The 13820-nt window shown below is 39.0% G+C and overlaps 1 protein-coding gene across 2 annotated transcripts in view; it reads left to right on the forward strand.

Moving 5' to 3' along the window:
* Positions 1 to 13820, forward strand: part of wrap73 (WD repeat containing, antisense to TP73) — a 29892-nt gene that overhangs the window by 6439 nt on the left and 9633 nt on the right. For both annotated transcript variants that reach the window (XM_012966270.3, NM_203697.2), the window contains 1 exon segment: positions 2014 to 2130. In XM_012966270.3, coding sequence (XP_012821724.1) covers positions 2014 to 2130 — 117 coding nt within the window.

Below are 13820 nucleotides of genomic sequence, written 5' to 3' on the forward strand. Positions count from 1 at the left end.
TTTGAATTATTTGCCTTTTTTTCTGCCTCTTTCCAGTTTACAAATTAGGGTCAGCCAAAAAAAGGCTCCCTGAATCTGCAATTTTTTATTGTTACTTTTTATTCTTTATCTTTCTATTCAGGCCCTCTCCTATTCCATCTTCCAGTCAATTTTAAACCACTGCCTGGTTGCTAGGGGAAGTTGAATCCTAGCTACCAAATCACTGCTGAATTTCCAAACTGGAGAGCTGATGAACAAAAACCAGAATAATTCAAAACCCCACACCAAATAAAAAAAAAAATAAAGGCCAATTGCAAATTGTCTCTGAATATCACCGTTTTATATGATACTAAAAGTTAATTGAAAGATGAACAACCCATTTATTCCCTAGGAACTGGGTATCAGTTAAAATTCCAAGCCTGAGCATCGCAAAGTAAAAATTGAACTAATTGAAAAACCTTCCAGTTGTAAGATTCCAGCTGTTTGTATAGCAGAAAATTGGTATGATCAGTGGTCCTTAAGTAAATAATTAATCATTGCTAAACAAGTATCCTGTGGAGGTAGGGTTTAGAGACAGTATCTTCCTTTTCCGCCATTGGAAAGGGATACACAACGATTCTTTTTACAGAGTCACGTGAAGTTTTCTCCTGCAGGAGGGGTGCAGGATTATGACAGCAGAGAACAAATGGATTTCAGGCCACTAAGGGCCTGTGTGCTATGGCACACAGGGCATTTGTCTGCTGCTGCTGCCATAGAGCTTACTAAGTCTTGGATTTTTTTTTTTTTTAAGAAGAGAATGGCGTGACTAGATAAAGTAGATAGGCTGATGTATAACAGAAAAATGCAAGCAGAAAAGTGCCTAAAACTTTTCAGAATTAAAGTAAATGTATGGAACCTGTTATCCATAATACTTGAGACACGGATAAGGGGTCTTTCCATAATTTGGATCTTTTTACCTTAAGTCTGCTAAAAAATCAGTTAAACATTAAATAAACCCAATAGGATTGTTTTGCCTCCAGTAGGGATTAATTATATCTTATGATCAGATATCAGGTAAAGGTATAGGACCCGCTATCCAGAATGGTCGGGACCACGGGTATTCCGGATTAGGAGTCTTTCTGTAATTTGGATCTCCATACCTTAAGTCTACTAAAAAATCAATAAACCATTATTTAAACCCAATAGGATTGTTTTGTCTCTAATAAGGATTAATTATATCTTAGTTGGGACCACGTACATGGTTCTGTTTTATTATTACAGAGAAAAAGGAAATCCATTTTCAAAATCCTAATTATTTCATTAAAATGGATACTTTGGGAGGCTTTCGGATTATTCTGGATAACGGGTTTCCGGATGACAGCTCCTATACCTGTACTGTTTTATTATTGCAGAGAAAAGGGAAATCATTAAGAAAAAAAAAACATTTGCTCATAATGGGCTTTTGGGAGATGGCCTTCCCCATAATTCAGAGTTTTCTGGGTTTCCAGATAACAGATGCCATACCTGTAATTCATATTTCCTAGCATGGCTGTCTTTTTACCATAATGTTTTTTATCATTATTATGTGCATTGTCTTCAGGCAACATCACCCCTTTAATAAATATCTGCTTAAGCCAATATGGCTATTGTGAACATTCAGTTAAAAGCAATGTAAATATGGCAATAGTTTTTACAGTAAATGATAAATGCGCTTATTACATTTGTGTGTGAGCTAATTATGTAGTGTGCGGCCTGTGGCCCTCCAGCTGTTTGCTTGACTAAGCAGAGCCTTCCCTGATGAGCGCAAAGCTGTGGGGCAGTATAGCCTAACACCTGGAGGGATACAGATTGGACATTGTTGATTTAGTCATTCAGATGGAACAATGAAACTTGAATTTAAGTGCTTACAATTTTGGAATGAAAAAGTTGTGCCTTACTTTTGTAGTGGAACCCAGTGCCAGTCCTTCATTTTTCTGATGGTTTCAAAATCCCTTTGTACACTTGCTGGATTCCAGCTAACAGTGAGTGTTTTCCCCTTTCCTTGTCCTTATCCAGGTCTGGTCTCTGGAACAGCCGGACTGGCACTGCAAGATTGACGAAGGGTCAGCCGGGCTGGTGTCTTCCTGCTGGAGCCCAGATGGTCGTCACATTCTCAACACAACAGAGTTTCATGTAAGCGTGGGTTGATGCCTCCTCCACTCCGGATCAGATGTTAATGTCTGCACTCCCGTTCTGAAAATAAACTCCAGTGGGCACAAAGCTATCAGGTTCCCAAGGCGGAAGTACAGGGCCATTCCCTTTTTCCCTTCTGCATTAATATTAATCTTCAGTATATCAGAAGCCAATTTTTTTTTTGCAGACAGAAAACTGTAGATGGATTGTATAAGCAACTGTACATTGTTAATTAGCTCAGGGAAAGTGAATATGAGCCGGTCCTGCTGGGACAGACTCTTGTATAGTCATCAGGTTGACCTCTGCTCATAATATCTTTCACCATCTTAATGCTAAACATCACCATTATCATGTAGACACAAAGGGGGGCCATTTACTAACAGTCATATTTTTTTTTTCTCAATTTGCTAAAAGTCGCAACTTTTCCAAGTTTTACTATGCGACAATATTGCAACAATTCAGAATCCAACAATTTGCCATCTAAAACTTGTCGAGATCATGTAAAATTTAATGGCAGATGTCTCTTCCCTTACCTGGAAGATCTTTCTTTGCTTCAAAACTTTAGAGGTTTTTGGATATTGATGCTGGTTCTAATTTGGCAATTTAAAAAATTCAGACTTTTCCCTGCACGTGCTTTTTTTTTTTATTGATAAATGTCAGACATTCGTGGAAATGAGCTTATTCGAATGTTTTTAAAATTAAAAAAAAAAAGAGAAAAGTTCAAATCTGCCCCTAATTGTACATAAAGCAGCAAGGGTTTCCTAATCTGTTTAAAGGAACAGTAACACCAAAAAATTAAAGTGTATAAAAGTAGTTACAATATAGTGTACTATTGCCCTGCACTGGTGCAACAGGTATGTTTGCCTCTGAAACTCTACTATAGTTTTGTACAAACAAAGCTGCTGTGTAGCCATGGGGCAGCCATGCAAAGAAGAAAAGGCATAGGTTACTTAGAAAGCAGGCAAAGCCCCATAAAATTCTACAGAGCTTATCTGTTATCTGCTATAGAACCTGTGCCTTTTCTCCTTTTTTCAAGCTTGAATGGCTGCCCCCATGGCTTCACAGCAGCTTATAGTTACACAATAATATGATATAGTACATAAACAGTTGCCTAAGCTCAATTAGGCACAGAACATTTTTGGTGTAATCTGTAAAACCCATAATAGTAAACAAAGATGTTTGTGTAAAAATATAAATAATTGTAAATGTTTTAGAGATAATTATTTCTAAAATCAACCCTTTTTATTATTCATTTTAGAAGTCACCAAGGAGTTTTTATGACTGTATGGATCAAGAAAACTCAAAAGCGAATGCAGTACTTATAGTATATAAGCTTCCCTATATCATTTAAAACACATGATACAGGTATGGGATCCATTATCTGGGAAAACTCATAATTCACATTTTAATAATAAAACAGTACCTTGTACTTGATTCCAACTAAGATATAATTAATCCTTATTGGAGGCAAAATAAACCTATTGGGTTTATTTAATGTTTACATGATTTTTTAGTATGGAAATCCAAATAACGGAAAGACCCCTTATCCAGAAAACCCAGGTCCTGAGCATTCTGGATGACAGGTCCCATACCTGTATTACAAAGCTACCCGAGGTCTGGATTGCCCATTGTTTTCAGCCGAGCAGCTGAATCCACTTCCTTTTATTCTCTAACCTTTTTGCTTAAAGGAACAGTAACACCAAAAAATGAAAGAGCTTTAAAGTAATAAAAATATAATGCACTGTTGCCCTGCACTGGTAAAACTGGTGTGTTTGCTACAGTAAAACTACTATAATTTATACAATAAGCTGCTGTGTAGCCACGGGGGCAGCCATTCAAGCTGGAAAAAAGGAGAAAAGGCACAGGATACATAGCAGATAACAGATAAGTTCTGTAGAATACAATAGTGTTTTATCTGTTATCTGCTATGTGCCTGTGCCTTTTCTCCTTTGAATGGCTGCCCCCATGGCTACATAGCAGTTAATAGAATAGAATAGAATATCTTTATTGTCATTGTTACGAGAACAACGAGATTTACAGAAGCAAAAAAAGGGACAACTCAAAGCGAAAAGCATTTAGCAGCAATACCGGCAATACATCAGTCTTTCATATTTAGGGCCATAATTGCTTTTGAATAGAAGCTATTTCTCATCCTATTTGTTCTAGCTTTCAAGACTCTATATCTCTTCCCCGATGGCAAAAGCTGGAAGAGACAGTGGCCAGGATGGGTTGGATCATGTATAATGTCCATAGCTTTTTTCCGGCAGCGAGAGCTGTAAATGTGTTCCAGGGTGGGGAGCGAACAATCAATTATTTCCTCTGCCGACCTAAAAACCCTATTTAGTGCTTTTGCATCTTTAGAAGTGCAGCCACCAAACCACACACATAATCCATATGTAAGTATGCTTTCAATGGAACAATGATAGAATGCAAGAAGCAGATTTTTAGGAAGATGGTTTTTCCTTAAAATCCTCAGAAAGTACAGCCTAATTTATATAAATTATAGCAGACTTTCTGAAGTAAACACACAACTTTTACCAGTGCAGGGCAGCAGCACATTATATTTTAGTTACTTTTATACACTTTCATTTTTTGGTGTTACTGTTCCTTTAAAATGATTATTTACATTATTGATATTTATAGGAAAGACTAATACAATATGAGACAGAGCTTGCATGCCATATTTTAAAGATGCAGCAAAAATTGTGTATTAGAGCCTGTAAAAGGGAAACAGTATTTTTAGACATAGCTACTTTCCAAGCAGTCTTTGTGCCCACACCTTCAGGATAAAGCATCATTTAAGTTTCTTTTTGTCTTTAGCTTTAGAGGGCTTTCAACAACATTAATTCTCTTGCCATTTGTTGACCATATATTATGTTTGTGTTCTGGCCAGTGATAAACTGTTCCTTAGCTTTATTTTCCAGTAGACCAGCGTCACCCGTCTGGCTTTGGTAGTAGATTGAGTTGCTTAGACTAGGAGCAAGCAACAGAGAGAGAAAGCCCAGGCGCTGTGCCCACATTTTCTAACAGATGAGCCTTCAGAATGCTATGTTGCATGATGGCATGCTGATGGCGTACGCCAGCCAAAAGCCTGTAATTGCAATATTTTATTCAGTGTTGGGGGGGGAGGGGTTGACTTGTGGCTTAGAGTACCAGCTTGCCCAAAAACCTTATGTGGGTAGATGTGGCACAAGGGGATGGGTATTATAAGAGATAACATGTGGCTACTGGTGATTAAAGAATATGTGCTTGCTTCTGAATGCTGCACATCTGTCAGTGACATTACCCATCAGTTAAGTTAAATGCCTGCTGTGTCTGCCAGGCCTGGACTGGCATTCAAAATAGGCCCTGGCATTCCAAGTACACAGAGCCCAAACAGCCCCCACCAGCTCAATAAATAGTGACTGTGTATGGCATCTTACAGCAGCATTTTCTAGAATCCACAGATTGCCAGTCCATGTCTGGTGTCTATGTTGTGCTTCCCTAAGGCAGCATTGAGCGGCCCAAGAGCAAACCTATAGGAATGGTAGGTGTCTAAACTAGAGCGCTGTAAGGCATATGACTTGGAGACATAGTCACATAAGGTCAGCTTAGGCAGTCAAATGAGTTCACAAAACATCTGAGTACATGGTGTCAGGAAGCATTTACTTCTTTTATACGTTCAAACCGATTTGAGTGGTCTAGACCATAAATTCCATGCTCCATTAGTTTGATTACATCTGTACACATTATGCAGAACACTATAGATTTTGTTTCTAGCAATGAATCCCAGCATGAGAGCATACAGATATAATGCGTGCAGTTGTGTCACGCTTAGACAGCATGGCACTTGGTGAATTTTATCCACATTGGCGATGACAGAAACATTAAACTGTGCTGTAATTACTACAGTTATTGTGTATATGGATAGCACCATATGAGAACAGCGTAACCTGTATCATTTACCAAAGCCTAATTAAATCTTTATCGTATTAAAGGGTCGGGCACACTAGTGAGCTTGGCTTCTGGCTATGTGAAGAATGACAGCAAGTGATCTCATCTTTACTATTTGTGTATTTTATTTACTTCTGCTTGAGTTTACGTCTATTATGCGTGTAAGGAATTTCCCAGTTGTTCCTGTTAAGTACAAGTGTCGGACACTAGGCCGGCAGTTTCAGTTACCTGTCTGTGGGCTGTGTGCAGCGGAGCACTCTCTCCCCTTGCACGTGCTTGTGTAGGCGGTGGGTATTTTTGACCGGCCATCACAATTTGACGTTAACCCCCCCTGAAGATTTCATTAAGCTTTTGCCAGGATGGCATCTGTGTCAAGATAGATTTACTCTCCAGCTGTAAACAGGTTGCAAAATTAACTCATTTCAGACAGCTGCCTCGCCTGTGTCACTGTCTGACTTGTGTTTTCACTCCAGTACAGTAAATCCAGAGCCCGCCGGGAGTGATTAGTTCAGCATTAATGGGACTCCTTCATTCAAAAAGTCTTACTATTCTAGCATGGCACTGATTCAGCTAGAAGGGTGGCTCTCTAATAGCAGCTTTAGCACTGATTGAAGCAATTAGGAAAGCTACAGTTCTGGAATGTGCACTGAAAAAAGAACTTTTCTGAGTGTCTAGTAGCCAGTTGAACTGTAATGTGCAAATGGTTTAAATATTGTATTCTTTGCTTAGTGCTCCCTGGGGAGCTGTTGAAAACTAAACTTAGGGGTTGTTGCAAATTATCAAGCAGAAAATTAGGTTCTCCTGTCTCAGAAACTGACTGAGGCACGTTTCTCAGCTTGCTTTATGGCAGCATAACCCCTGATTGTATAGACAGTTCAGGTATGGGATCTGTTATCCAGAAAGTTCTGAATTATGGTAAGGCCATCTCCCATAGACTCCATTTATAAAAAAAAAAAAAAAAAAAGCAATTCTAATTATTAAAATGATTCTTTTTCTCTAATAATAAAACAGTACCCTGTACTTTATCCCAACTACAATAAAATGAATTGTTATTGGAGGCAAAACAATCCTACTGGATTTGTTTTTAGACTTAAGGTATGGAGATCATAATTCATATGGGTCCCAAGCATTTTGGATAAGTGCTCCCATTCCTGTATATTGTGTGTTGGTTCCTAAGCTCAGTAACTGACAGCAGCACAGAGCATGTGTACAGCAAATTGCCGGTGGGATGGCATACGCGGCGGCACAACTTGCCGAAGTCGAACTCTCAAGCCAACTTCGGTGACTTTGGCAAATCGCGGTGCCGTGTATGCTAGATTTACATTCTAGCCGGTGGGATGGCATTGCGGGGAGATTAGTCGCCCTCGACAAGGGAGATTTGTCTTGCGCGACTAATCTCCCTGTGTGTCACAGCCCTAAAGAGAAAAAAGGTCAGCCTCATTAACAGTCTGCTTTTAGTTGCCCCTAAACTTGTGTGAAAACTTTGCAAAAAGTACATAGAAAATAAAGAACATATGCTGAGTTGCTTAGGTTATCTTTCTCTTTACTAAAGGTTTAAAAAACACATAAACCTTTGAGACAAATAAGTTATCGGTAGTGATGAATGAATCTGGTCTGTTTTGACTTTGCTGAAAAATTCACAAAACAGCAAAAATGTGCAAAACGCATTGAAGTCTATGGACATTTTCCATACAGCGCAGCTTTTTTATGTTTGGCCATTGGAGTCTATCACTAGTTTTTGATGTTATTTTGAGGAACTCTAACTTAGGGGGTAGTTTACCTTAAAAATACATTTTAGTATGATGTTGACAGCAGTATTCCAAGACAATTTGCAGTTGGTCTTTATATTCTATGTATATCTTTGTTTATAAATTTTTGGGTATGCCACTCTAAGGCTAGCAGAATTGCCTGCCTAGAAATGATAGGCTACTCGTTGTGCCAATATTCCTATACACACCATTCCATTACAGAGCTGCACCATTATTTTTGCTACTATCTTTCATTTGTTGACTTCAAACCATGTTGCTCTCCACTAACAGGGCACACAGTAGAGCTCAGTATGTTATGGTGCTGACCATCTTCAGCTGAACTCTATAGACACTGGGTTGGCGGATGTTGCATATGCCACAGGGCCCATGTCTATATATTAAGAGGCTGGGGTGGTGTGGTGGTTAAAGAATTTGCTTATTGTTAATAACCCAGACCCATTTACATGGATAACACCTCTGATTTAGTAATAGTTTAGGAGCAAAACATACTCTAGCATTGGATAGCATGCAACTGTGGCCCATAAACACTTGCTCAGCTTTTGGTACCTTAGGGTAATGGCACATGGGGGAGATTCTCGGCCGATGGATCAACACAAGCCAAGAAAAAACAAATTTATACCCTTTCTGAACCATTTTTGAATATTTTTCTGTATGTAGCGACTTACTTATGTCATAAAAGTAGAAATATAATAATTGTCTTAATTTGTTAAGATAAATGCAGGTATGGAATATACTGTCCAAACAGCTATTACCCAGAAAGCTCTACTATAAGGAAGTGTAATAACATTAAAAAAAAAATTATTTTAGTTCTTGCATTGGAAAGTGGTCTAGAATTACACTTTAAAAAAAAAAAAAAAAAAAAAGGTTTTGGGGGAGTATACACACCTCTGTAGGTGAATATTGATTGGGCAGAATGGAAACCAAGTCCTATTTATTGTGCTCATTTTTAGCAAAGGGGTTTTTAGGTGCATACTGCCCATTTTAATATACAATGTTTCGTACACAAACAAACAACTGAAGCTAAAGGAACACAACCTGGGTTTTTAGCAGTTTGGTTCTTTATGATCAAATTGTGGTTCTTTATTATCCCGGGTGGTGCAGGTAGAAAGGAGCCTAACACTTTTGCTGGGAAGGTGCCAGTGAGAATCATTTGTACCTGGGCATTATCCCAAAGTAACAAATTCATACAACTAAAGAAAACATTTAATTGGGTTGCCCTGGGTTACTACACTCTGACAAATGTTCCCAGTGTTAGTAAATGCAATCCATATTAAAATTCCCAAATTGTATCTAATTGTCTCCACACTAGAAGCCGCAGGGTGAGAGTAGGCAGCAGGCTGATGTTCAAACACTTGTTCCAATAACTGAGCAGTTAAACAGTAGCCCATTTCAATTACCTCAGATAACCTGGTGCAACATTTTTAGATGAGAACTTTCTGGTGATGACAATATCTCAATTGGCAGAGCTATAAAGGCGCACCTGTCTGGGACTGCGCTCGGATAGTCTGACTAAACTGATCTCCATGGTGCACCATTCCCCCAGTCTGCTTAAGCTGTTGGACAGATTTATTGCCCAAACTGAAATGTATGCTCACAGCACCACTGAACTCTGATTTATAGGAATATGGCTTGCCAAACCCAGAGGTACAGCATATAAGCCCGTGAGCCCAGCAGTTTGTTCTCTGTTTTTAGAATTTGGCTTTCTGTGCCCCCCCACACCATATTTATACTGAAATATAGCAGAGAACGTTCTGCATTTCCCATACACTTGATAGTTGCTTATTGTTATTAAAGGCAGTCTCCTTTGTGCTGTTTACCTTGTCTGCACATCTGGTTCTGACTATTGAAACAGTATATCAGAAGCCCCCTGATTAACAGACTGAGCCAGAACCAGAGAATAGAAAGTAATAAACAAATACAGCTTTAAATAGCAATTAATTTATAAAAAAAAACCTAACAAAATATGTTTAACAATGCATATTGGAAACTTGCTTAGAATTTATATATATATATTTTTTAATTATGCAAAAACAGTTTTTGGTTGGAGGACCTTTTTAATGCTGTGTAAGTGCAAGATTAATTAATTGGGTGCTGCAGTTTTACTTTATTATAGTGCTAAGGCTCAAGCCACACTGGGCCTGCGTGTAAGTGGCATTAGCTGTAAGCCAAGTGCATTGGTACAAGGGGGAGGGCATTATTTATCAACATGTTCCAGGGCGCAGGGGTTCTGCTGCTATCACCTGATTAGCACTGACACAGCACAGTACTTGTCAGGCAATTTACAGTCACAGAAGCAGCCCTCTGTAGGCATTGCCCCTAAAGATAAAGCTGCTTTATTTTAGGTGCAAAGGTCGCATACTTTATTCTGGCATTAGAATCTAAGCTGCTAGTATCACACAAAAGTAAATGGTTCTTATCTGAATAAGAGGTGATTATTTTACAGACTGGGGAAATAGAAGAAGATTAAATGGGAACTTTTGTTTCTGAACCAATATGTAACCAGCCCCACACAGTACAGAAACCCCTAATATACCTATCACTTTAGGAAAAGGTGATGTACCGTACTAGCCAGTCAAAATGTTTACAGGGTAACCCTTTTGAACAAAAGTGGTATAACAAAAGTGGTATAAAGGTGATACCTTTATTGGCTAACTGAGATAATCATAGCAAGCTTTCAGTCAGCTTGAAAAAGGAACTAAAATGTTCTGAAAGCTTGCTATGATTATCTCAGTTAGCCAATAAAGGTATCACCTTTATACCACTTTTATTATTTTTTATTTCAAAAGGGTTACCCTGTAAACATACCTATCACTGTAATCTGTTCCCTCAAAAACTATGAATAAATACCATTTTTATATGCTGAAATCCAGCTGCAAAACAGTTCTTCTCTTTCTGCATCATTTGAAATCCTGGCAGGGGAGGAGGGACTAAAACATTGATGTTACAAATTGTAAAAACTTCTCCACAGCTTACAGACAGCATGCAGGGACTACATAACCCACAATGCATTGCACTGCAACATTCCTTTCCTTATTGACATCAAGTGTGCAGGGAATTGTGGGATTGGGAGGATGCAGGCTGAAGGCAGACTGAGGACAGTCGTTTAGTGTTACATTTTATTTGACTCTTAAAGTAGTCAGCCAGATCAGCAGGGGAACAGGGGGCCAGGCTTAGGGAACTGTTACATACCATACATACATTAAGTAGGGATGCACCGAACCCCCGAATCCATCCCAAGGGATTTGCCTGGATACCGAACCGAATCCTAATTAGCACATGCTAATTAGGATCCGGAAGGGGTAAAAGTCTAAAGTCTAAAATTTTTCACTTCCGTGTTCACACGGACATTTAACCATTCCAAATCCTGATTAGCATATGCTAATTTGTGCTAATTAGGATTTGGTTCGGCCGAATCCGAACCCTGCTGAAGAAGACCAAATCCTGGACGAATACCGAATTGAATCCTGGATTCGGTAAATCCCTAACATTAAGAAATCAGAAAAAGGCAGCACATTTTTTAATTGATGTATATTGCAAAGTTGCTTGAAACTATGTTTATTTTTAAAAAGCTTAAGTTGTGTTTGGGTGTTAGTTAGCCATAAACAGGCTAATAAATGATATGGAATCACCCCATCCGGGGCAATGTTTGCTACTTACCAGACCTTCTTTGGGCCCAAAGGGGAGGCCTCTCTGAGCAAAAGTCATCCATACATATTTATATCAGGCAGTTTTGAAAATGATGTGGTTCCTCATTGGACAGGTCTCTGCAGGCCTGCTTCATGAACTGATCGTTGGACCCCAGACCAATAATTGATCAACCTGATTCAGCCCAGTGCATAGGCAGAGATCTGCTTGTTTTGCAAAGTTGTGCATGGTTAGCTATTTTGTTTACCAATGCAAACAGCTGCTTAGCAGGTAGCTGGGCTGTGACAGCACTAGAGAGAATGAGCCAGCAAACACAAAAACTAAAGCGCCCCTGTCCACCACTCTCCACTCTCAGTTTGAATGTATGGGAAACGTGGATGTGCCTAAAGCACGTGTAGAGGATCTATGTGCAAACAACAACCCTGTGTGAAAAAAGTGCCACAATCAATCTCTTCAATTCAGCGTGCCCAGTGTTTTCACTCTACATACTTCTCCATTGTCCAAGGCTTTACATGCAGTTTGTATCCACTTGGCGACATAACTAATGTTTTGTATTTGTTTTTTTCATGAATCGTGTTTTTATCACTAAAACTCGATTTATTTTTTGTCTAAAACAAAAACCACAGCAAAAAAAACCATGAAAAACACTAACTCTTCACCATCTAAAAGCTGTCATGGTCCTATAGAAGTCAATGGCAGCTGGCAACTATCTTCATTTAATTCTTGGTTTATAGTGTTTTGTCCACGAAGATTCATAGAAAAACATAAAGACCACAAAAAATTTGTGTTTTAAGTTTTCATTCCGAATTTTAATTCATTTGTGCTTTTTTCATTTGAATCTTTTTATAAATGACCAGACATTTGTGGTTTGTGTGCTAAGTTTGCCAATGAGCAGTAACTAATAGCAACCAATAAGATGATTGCTTTTAAACAGGTGACCAGTAAATGCTTCTTGCTGATTGGTTGCTATGGGTTACTTCTCTTGGGCAAAGTTTGTGCCTTTTATTACATAACATCTTTAACTATTAAAATTGGAATGTTGCTAAATCTGCCCCTTAATGTCTAAGTGGGGGCTCTTGACTTTGTGAGTGCAGAAAGTTGTGCAGGGGTGTTATTATGGACATTTGCATTCTGCAGTAGATGCTCAGTGGAAAGAAAGAAGGCAGAATAGCTATATAAAATGTCTATTATTAGCAATCTGCCAGTATTTAGCGGGTCTGGTGCAGTTGCCATGGGTTACAGGGCTGTGGGGAAACGTGGCCCACATTAGTGCATAACCCTAATGAATATGTTGAGCCAATATCTGGAAGGAAGTAGGTGTCTGAAGGGAAATATCTGCAGGAGACCTTGCTTATTGTTAATGTACGAATGTCAGCCACGGATTTCAGCATGAAATAGTCTTGGAAGCTGAACCAGTTAGTAATTAACTTACTGTGCAAAGCATCCCTTGTGCCCATGGGCAGCCAGCAGAAATAATCCATTGTAATTGCAAATGGCTGGCTTGCCTGAAATGCTTTGTGCCGAAGAATGTGCAGGGAATAATCCGCCAAAAATCCCGTGCTGACAGACACAGCTATGTAAAGGGGCCTGGTGACCCAGTCAAGTCTGGGACACAATCTGACAGTCACTTGAGAAGCCAGGTTTGGTACAAGTGGGAAAATGACCGCGCTGGCCCACCTGCCGCTAACTGTCAGACCTCAAGACTTCCAGCCCTTCTTATATCAATGGCAGGGGCTGTTTATCGCATTACTGTCTCAGTGTTTTTTTTATTTCTCAGCTGTTTTAGGGGGTTATTTTAGAAACAAGCTGCGTTGCTTTGCTGGTTTTCATCTAAAAAGTGAAATTCTATAATAAATTTCCTACATCCTAATGAAATGATAGACTTTCTTGTCTTCCCCATATATATAGGGGCATCATTAGGTCATGTCTTCAGAAAATTAGTTATAACAGGCATAAATAAAGTTACCCTCTAGATGATGATAAACTACAACTCCCAGCATGCTCAGAGGTGCTGGAATTTGCAAAAGGCTATAATTTTTCTGCTGCTGGCCTGAAAAAAATACCCATCATTGGAAGTTCCTATTGACTAATTCTGCATGGAACTTTGGAAATGACCTTATTTCTCCTTGTCTCATGGGGCATTAATCATTATAAATTGAGTATATGATAGCTGAAAGTGTTGGGATTGCATGGTGATGCCTATAGGTTTACCTGTGGCATGATGGATCTTAACCCCTAAGTAATAAGGTAAATATATATAAGACAATATTATACAGGTATGGGACCTGTTATCCCAAATGCTTGGGACCTGGGGTATTCCGGATAAGGGTTCTTTCTATAATT

This window comes from Xenopus tropicalis, chromosome 7 (genome assembly GCF_000004195.4).
Source record: "Xenopus tropicalis strain Nigerian chromosome 7, UCB_Xtro_10.0, whole genome shotgun sequence".
Lineage (NCBI taxonomy): Eukaryota > Metazoa > Chordata > Amphibia > Anura > Pipidae > Xenopus > Xenopus tropicalis.